This window comes from Physeter macrocephalus, chromosome 20 (genome assembly GCF_002837175.3).
Source record: "Physeter macrocephalus isolate SW-GA chromosome 20, ASM283717v5, whole genome shotgun sequence".
Classification (NCBI taxonomy): Eukaryota; Metazoa; Chordata; class Mammalia; order Artiodactyla; family Physeteridae; genus Physeter; species Physeter macrocephalus.
In genome coordinates this window covers 1,173,725-1,181,907 of record NC_041233.1, presented here as the reverse complement: position 1 = coordinate 1,181,907, position 8,183 = coordinate 1,173,725, and the positions used below count along the sequence as shown (strand labels likewise).

Here is an 8,183-nt window from a genome sequence, read left to right as displayed (position 1 = left end):
GGGGGAGGGGGAGCGGAGGGGGAGGAGACGGGGGAGGAGGCCAAAGGAAGCCTCGGGTGGAATCATTAGTCCCTTAGAGATGCCAAAGCAGAGCGAGTCCCAGTCTGAGAAAACCAGTGGAAGATCGAAGTCCTCTCTTCCTGCCTGCCACGGTCAGCTGGACATTTTTGGATGTGTGGCTTGGGAGGGCAGTGAGTTGGTTTTTTCCTTTACCCGCCTGCTCACTGGAACGCTTCTGACTCTTTGCCTTGCCAGGCAGCCCCCCTCCCTGTTCTTCTTGACATGACAGAGGATGGCTGCACATGGAGCCATGGCTTCATTTAAGATGTCTCGGGCCCTTCACTGGAAGAGATCCCTCGAGGATCTGTTATGTCCCAGAACATACCAAGTGTTGGAGAAGGTTAAAGGGAGATAGAAAGCAGCCTCGAGCACTCCTAGGGAAGGGTGGGTCTCCCAAGCCCCTGTGTGTCCCAGGACGTGCTGTCTGGCTCATGGAGCCTTGGTTTGCTTTTTTTTTTTTTTTTTTTTTTGCGGTACGCGGGCCTCTAACTGTTGTGGCCTCTCCCGTTGCGGAGCACAGGCTCCGGACGCGCAGGCCCAGCGGCCATGGCTCACGGGCCCAGCCGCTCCGCGGCACGTGGGATCTTCCCGGACCGGGGCACGAACCCGTGTCCCCTGCATCGGCAGGCGGACTCTCAACCACTGCGCCACCAGGGAAGCCCGGTTTGCTTATTTTTAAAGCTAGCGCAAATAGTACCTGTCTCATGTACTTGCAGATAGTGACAGGATTAATAGAACAACACAAAAACATGTGAAGCACTTTACAGATTCACGTCTAAATAGGTAGGAAACACAGTAGAAGGCTTAGACTGCTTGAGATTGGGGACCACAGGTACGTGAGGAGCTGAGGGGATGCGGCTGGATGGGGTGTGAGCACAGAGGCTGGGCCCTAGCAGAAGGGCCCGTCGGAGGATGGAGCTACGGCTGCCCCCGAAAACTTAGACGCAGGAGCTCTATGTCGAGCATACCCTGCATGGCTGACCTTTCCTCAGGGTGTCTCTCAAAAGGCTGTGCAGGCAGTGACCCACTTACTCAGGCGTGGGGTGCTGGGGTGATCCCCGGAGTGTACATGTATGGAGACGGCCTTCCACCTGCTCCTGAAGGCCATTTATGAGCCAATGAGAATTCAGCAGGACCAGCGTGGGCCTGCGGCCGCCCCGTGGTGACCCTCGGGTACTATTTTAACCCGCCCAGGCGTCCCAGCTGGCGTTCTCAAGCCCCCCTCCCCAAGGTTTGCTGTACCAGCAGATCTCCGCTAGCTTGTGAGAGTGCTTGATTCATAGCTTTTTGTGTGTGTCCGAATCTAATAGACCCTGAGCTTAGAAAAGCTCGCTATAGGAGAGGAGTTGCACTGAGCAGCAGTTCTGGCAAATACAACCTCCTTCCCCTTTAAGATGTCAACCAAATTCTTAGGTATTCAGTAAATGACAGCATAGTTCTTCTTACCTTCAAGACCAAAATTTAAGCTATTCCCCTTACACTGTACATAGAGTGCATTTGCCAGGGTTTTTTTTCTTTTTCTAGTGGTGGCACTTCACACTGCCACAGCAGGACACAAGGAATTGAAAATGAAATGTAGCTCTGTCCATTATTCATTCATTCTCTAATTTCAGAAACTGAATATGAAGCCACAGTGGCATTATACTCACTACCGAGGCCCCGTACTAACCAAACTCCTTATTTTGTAATTGACTTTGGCCATTTGGGGGAAGGGCTGCCATGACGTGGGCTGCGGAGAAGGGTTTCCTATACTTTTAGATCCCTCCTCAAGAGGACCCACACCTGTCCCTGTTGCTGAGTCCCACCACCAAATGTGAATGGTAGCTATTTTGGGAACACTTCAGCACATCAGAAAAATGAGTGGTTCCATTCTGGCTCACACCGCATCACTGATGTGCCCCTTAAAGCTTGTCACTGAGTTCATCACAGAAAATTGTTTCTCCTTGTGCCTTCCACAGCAAGGTTAGAACTGTTCTCATCCGGGAGCAGGGGGTGGGGGCAGTGAGAAGCGCCAACTGGGTAACCTCCTCTGACCCCCACTCCACCTTACCATAAGTAGATAGATCCAAATCCTTCTAGAAAATTAGAAAGGCATATCCCCATATATCAGCGGTATAAATAGCACCGCTTCAGCGGGCTCTGCTGGACCGGTGACTCTACAAGGTGGATTGGGAAGCGGCCGGCCTTGGCTGGGCATCACCCTCTAAATATAACGATGAGTTTGTTCAGCCTTTGCAGAAGGAAAACGTTTTGCCCATCCTAGAGCGCGACGTCCTTGTCCTCTTTACCGGGACGAGGGACGGGCGCGGCTTCATCTAGTAGGAACACCTCACCGTTCCCACCTCCAGGTCGTGGGCTGTGACCTTTGCCTTTCGGCCCCAGGAGCGGGGCCCTCAGGGAGCTCCGCCGAGGATGCGGGGGGGAGGGCGCTCCGCTCGGCCCGCCGCACCCCGGAGCGCGCCAGTCACGCCCTGAAATTCACTGCCTTCACAAGCCCCCGAGCGCGCCGCGCGTCCCCGAGGCGGGCAGGTCCAGGGGCCCTGGCTTCGCGCCCGGCGCTGCCACAGCCGCCGCCCGGGCCTGTCCCCGGGAGGCCCGCGCCTCCTCCCCGGCGCTCCGCCCCTGTCTGCCCCACGACAGCTGCGCGCCCGCCCGCCGCTGGTGACCCTCTCCGGTGGGGGTGGGGGCCGACGGGTCAGCCCTCTGGATTCGGGGAGCTCGGGGTGGGGGGAGAGACCAGGTTCGCTGGGGAGCTGGCGGAGGGCTCGCCTGCCTCCCCTGCCCGGGACGCGGGTGTGACCGCTCCCCGGTCCTCTCGGGCCCACCACTTGAACACGGCTCCCTCCTCCCTGGAGCCGCACTTGAGGCTCGGGGGTCTGAGCAAAGCACCCGAAGAAGGGGTGAAATGCGGGGCGCACCTCCCCGAGGCCCAGGGCGCGCCCGGCGGCCGGGGGTGGGGCAGGGCGGCGGCGGCGGACAGGTGCAGTCCGGGGCGCAGGCGCACTGGAGCACGCCGCGCACGAGGTGACCCTCGCCGCCCCCCAGGCCCTCCGCCGGGCAGCTGGGCGGGGTCGGGAGGGCCCGACCGGCGGGGAGACGCTCCATATACGGCCCGGCCCGCGTTACCTGGGCTCGGGCCAGGCCGCTCCTTCTTTGGTCAGCGCGGGGGACCCGGGCGGGGACCCAGGCCGCGAACCGGCCGGGGGATGGGGCTCTAGTGCCCGACACCCAAATATGGCTCGAGAAGGGAAGCGACATTCCTGCGGGGCGGCGCGGGGGGAGCGCCCGAGGGCTATATAAAACCTGAGCTGGGGGACGAGCGGCCACCGCAGCGCCCGAGCCGGAGAGCAGCAGGTGTAGCCGCCCGCCGAGGTAGGCGGGGTCGGGGTGGGGACAGGGGGACGGGGCGCCGCCGAAGGCAGTCCGGAGAACTCCGGGTAGGGCCCGGCCGACTCACTGTATCGGTCCCGGCCCTGCGTCCTCAGTGCGGCGCCTCCGGCCCCAGAGCCACGTGCGCTCTGAAGAAGAGACAGGAAACCTTCGTCCTTTGGAAACTTCTCCAAATTTATGCCCAGCCCCTTCGGGCTGCTCTCCCTGACACTTAGTTTGTGCCCAAGTAGATGAAAGGTTTCGCCCTAGTCGTCCCCAGGGCAGTTCCGTCCCAACCGAGCCAAAGGACAGCAGGGGCCACTACTCCCCGGCTTCGCCATCAGGCCCAAGGGCGCCTCGGTCGTGAGTCTGGTGTGTCGTGGGGGTCCGGAATAGGCCCTTCGTCCCCCGGTGGAGCGCCCAAGCCCTTCCCACGGCGTCTCCTTTCACCCCCACAGTCGCCCAGCGGGCAGGGTTCGCGGACCTTGACCCCCTAGGTGAGACCCCGGAGGTGCGGAGAGGGCGGCGCCTGCAGCCAAGGAAGAGAACCCTCGGGGACAGTGTGCCCTGGGTTCCCGGATGGAGAAACGCTCGGTGTGGTCTCCCCCCAGCGCAGGGCCCGGCAACGAAGCTCGGCCCGGGTGGCACTGATTGCTTCCCCTTCGGACGGCGCCGGGCCGGGGGCTAGGGGTGTCCATAGGCCCCGGGGGAGGGAGGGCGCTCGGGCTGGCGAGGCCTTCCGCCTGACACGCCGAGCGTCTCCACGGCCTTCCCGACCTTGCAGAAACCAGACACCATGTGTGACGAAGACGAGACCACCGCCCTCGTGTGCGACAATGGCTCCGGCCTGGTGAAAGCCGGCTTCGCCGGCGACGACGCCCCTAGGGCCGTGTTCCCGTCCATCGTGGGCCGCCCTCGCCACCAGGTCAGGCTGCCAGTCCGCGGAGGGAGCCGGGTCGGGTCCCCGCGCAGCCCAGCCCTGCGCCACGCGGAGCCGCGTTAACGAGCGCGTGGTGCCTCCGCTCCGCAGGGCGTCATGGTGGGCATGGGGCAGAAAGACTCCTACGTGGGCGACGAAGCGCAGAGCAAGAGGGGCATCCTGACCCTCAAGTACCCCATCGAGCACGGCATCATCACCAACTGGGACGACATGGAGAAGATCTGGCACCACACCTTCTACAACGAGCTCCGCGTGGCCCCCGAGGAGCACCCCACCCTGCTCACCGAGGCCCCCCTCAACCCCAAGGCCAACCGCGAGAAGATGACCCAGATCATGTTTGAGACCTTCAACGTGCCGGCCATGTACGTGGCCATCCAGGCCGTGCTGTCCCTCTACGCCTCCGGCCGTACCACCGGTGAGTGCCCGGGAGCCGCCCCCCCTTCCCGAGCGCCGGGCCCTGGGCCGCCGCTCACCCCCGGCCCCGCCCCCGCGCAGGCATCGTGCTGGACTCGGGCGACGGCGTCACCCACAACGTGCCCATCTATGAGGGCTACGCGCTGCCGCACGCCATCATGCGCCTGGACCTGGCCGGCCGCGACCTCACCGACTACCTGATGAAGATCCTCACCGAGCGCGGCTACTCCTTCGTGACCACAGGTGCGCTGCGCCCCGGGATCCCGGGCGGGCGGGCGGGCGGGTCCCCGGGCCCCGCGCTGAGGGCTCCTCTCCCGCCCCGCCCCCCGCAGCCGAGCGCGAGATCGTGCGCGACATCAAGGAGAAGCTGTGCTACGTAGCCCTGGACTTCGAGAACGAGATGGCCACGGCCGCCTCCTCCTCCTCCCTGGAGAAGAGCTACGAGCTGCCCGACGGCCAGGTCATCACCATCGGCAACGAGCGCTTCCGCTGCCCGGAGACGCTCTTCCAGCCCTCGTTCATTGGTGAGCCCCGAGCGCCCGCCCCTCGGCCCCCCCCCCCCCCCCGCCCCCCCCCCCCCCCCCCCCCCCCCCCCCCCCCCCCCCCCGCCCCCCCCCCCCCCCGCCCGCCGCCGGTGTCCTCTGCATAGTGCGGTCCCAGCAGTAGACCAAATGACGATCAGTGAATCTGCCCCTCGGCCCCGCCCGCCCCCGGGCCCCCCGCCCGCCCGCCCGCTCGCTCACGCGCCTCCCCGGGGCCCCCAGGCATGGAGTCGGCGGGCATCCACGAGACCACCTACAACAGCATCATGAAGTGCGACATCGACATCAGGAAGGACCTGTACGCCAACAACGTCATGTCGGGCGGCACCACCATGTACCCGGGCATCGCCGACCGCATGCAGAAGGAGATCACCGCGCTGGCCCCCAGCACCATGAAGATCAAGGTGGGCGCACCCCCCCCCCGCCCGCCCCGCTTCCCCGGCCCGCGAGGGGCTCCGGGCCGCGGCTGCGGCTCTGACGGACTGTCACTGTCACTGTCTTGCAGATCATCGCCCCGCCCGAGCGCAAGTACTCCGTGTGGATCGGCGGCTCCATCCTGGCCTCGCTGTCCACCTTCCAGCAGATGTGGATCACCAAGCAGGAGTACGACGAGGCCGGGCCCTCCATCGTCCACCGCAAATGCTTCTAGACGCCTCCCCGACAGCCGCGACTTCTCCCCAGGACGACGAATCCGCTCGCGGCGCAGGCGGCTGACCTCGAGCCACCGCGCGGCAACTGCTCTCCAACCACCTGCGCTGCTGCCGCCGCAAACCGACACTGTTTATAACGTGTACATACATTAACTTATTTACCTCATTTTGTTATTTGTAAAACGAAGACCTGTGGAAGGAAATGGAAAACTTGAAGCATTAAACTCAGCCGTTCTGTTATGCTGCGTAAAGTTGTCTGTTGTGTTTATTTGCGGGGGCGGGGAGCGGCCAGGGTCGGGGAGGAGGAGGGGCCCCATCTTCCTCCATCACTTTGCACGATACTCCGAATGAGTGCACGCCTTTCAAGACCGTAAGTTAAGTCTTCCCCTGCTCACGGCTCTCCCCTCTGGCTCAGATCCATTCCCCAGACTGGCAGGCGCGCCGGGCCCCGACTTGACCTTCGGGCGTGTCCGGCTCTGCCCTGCGCTCGGGTCGGCGGCGGCGCCGGGGCCGCGCGCGGGTGGCGAGGGGACGCCGCAGGCAGGGCGCTGACCGTGGTGCTGGGCCCAGGGGCCGCCCCGCGGCGTGCACTTCCGCTCCGCCTTCGGCGGGCGTGGCCTTACGGAATCCGGGTTCCCTCCGGAGTGTGCGATCTAACTGAAAGGGCTGTGTTCATTTGTAAGGGGAGATCACCACTTCTCCTCCCGATTGGGAAGTCCTTTGCTTCGTACCAGGTGATGGTGGCATAAAGAAGCGCCCTTTCCAGGGTGGGGCGGGGCAGGAGCGGCGCTCGGAGGTGGGAGAAGGGCGAGGAAGGAGCAAGTGAACGCTCCAAAAGAAGGACAGCGCCTCCTAGGCGGGGAAGGGCGCTGGGGGCCGGCCAGCAAGGAAATGCCTGCAGGGAAGGGCGCCCAGGTGGTGCTGAAGAAGAGGAGGTAAGCAAGAGAGAAGGAGCAACCCAGCCCCACTCCCGCGGTGTCTGAAAGGCACAAAGCTTAGTAACAGTTTGCATTTCTATGAGCGAACACTGCATCTACATATTTTAAAGTAGCCTAGTGTTTCCCAGTCAAGACTTTCGGGAAAAGTGGTCCCTAAATGAAATAGATTCTGACTCAAAGAAGGTAATACACTCATTCAGAAATAAGTTTCGAAGTAGAATTAACAACATAGCTGTGTTACATGCCACTTTGCCATATGTTTATTCCCTCCTGTTATGGCCTATTGAGAAGCTTCCGAAATCACTGAAGCCTCCAAGGTAGGAATACTGCCAAATCCAGATATCAAGAGAATCCTCATTCAGTAGAACTTAAGATGTTAATAAAACAAGTATACGATGCCACATCCACTGAAAACCATGCATTTATCCACCCAGGATGGATAAAGGTTAAAAATGGGCTAAATTCTAGCCTTTCAGAGGTACCCGGCTTTTATGGATAATAGTACTTTACACAGGCATATCTGAGCAGACAACACACACACAGCCTGAATAATTCGTGTAGCCAACAGCTGGGAGAGAAACGTCAGAATTACATGAGTCAGCTAACCAGCATGTTAAATCTTTTTTAACCAAAACCCCAGATCTCTTAATTAGGATTTAAGTAAGATATTTAAGAAGGTCATGACCCATTTCTCCTGTGATCATAATCATCAAACGCCTGAGAGAAGTTTTCAATATAATCTGTAGCATTGCCCCACCTTTGACGTTGTTCTTCTACTGAAAACATGTGCAAAAATTAGGAATTGTGTGGTTTCACTGGAAGTGTGCCAGATGACCTTTTCTTTTCTGGTTCTTCTCTAAACAGAAACAAGCATCACACATTTCACTGGTGTTCTGTATCTCTCCTGCTCTCCTAGTACGTTGTGATTATAGGTATTTGGTAAATTGTGTTACCTATATTAGGCCTGAAAGAAGATTTTTGGTGTGCTGTAGTAAAGAATTATATATATATATATATATAACACATATATATTATATATTATGTATATATAATGTATAATTATATGCATATATAATTAATGTATAATTATATGTATATATAATTATATACATTTTTATATAATTATATATAATTCTATGTGTATATATAAAATATATATAAACACACACACACACACACACTGTATATAGAGTGTTTATAGTGTGTATAGAGATATACACATGCTTGTGCCGGGTGAGGAGAGCACCCAGCAGCTCTAAGTGTGTTTGCA

At 59.4% G+C, this 8,183-nt stretch overlaps 1 protein-coding gene across 1 annotated transcript; it reads left to right on the top strand.

Moving 5' to 3' along the window:
• Nucleotides 1-3,329: 3,329 nt before the first annotated feature.
• Nucleotides 3,330-6,226, top strand: ACTA1 (actin alpha 1, skeletal muscle). Its single transcript, XM_024117554.3, has 7 exons — nt 3,330-3,432; nt 4,214-4,354; nt 4,460-4,784; nt 4,865-5,026; nt 5,116-5,307; nt 5,548-5,729; nt 5,831-6,226. The coding sequence occupies exons 2-7, from the start codon at nt 4,226-4,228 to the stop codon at nt 5,972-5,974; spliced, it is 1,134 nt and encodes a 377-aa protein (XP_023973322.1). The 5' UTR covers nt 3,330-3,432; nt 4,214-4,225; the 3' UTR covers nt 5,975-6,226.
• Nucleotides 6,227-8,183: the final 1,957 nt, after the last annotated feature.

Coding starts and splice junctions, on each gene's coding strand:
- ACTA1 (XM_024117554.3), top strand. CDS start 4,226: ATGTGTGACGAAGACGAGACCACCGCCCTCGTGTGCGACAATGGCTCC. Junction 4,785..4,864: donor CGCCTCCGGCCGTACCACCG/GTGAGTGCCCGG, acceptor GCCCCCGCGCAG/GCATCGTGCTGGACTCGGGC. Junction 5,730..5,830: donor CCAGCACCATGAAGATCAAG/GTGGGCGCACCC, acceptor ACTGTCTTGCAG/ATCATCGCCCCGCCCGAGCG.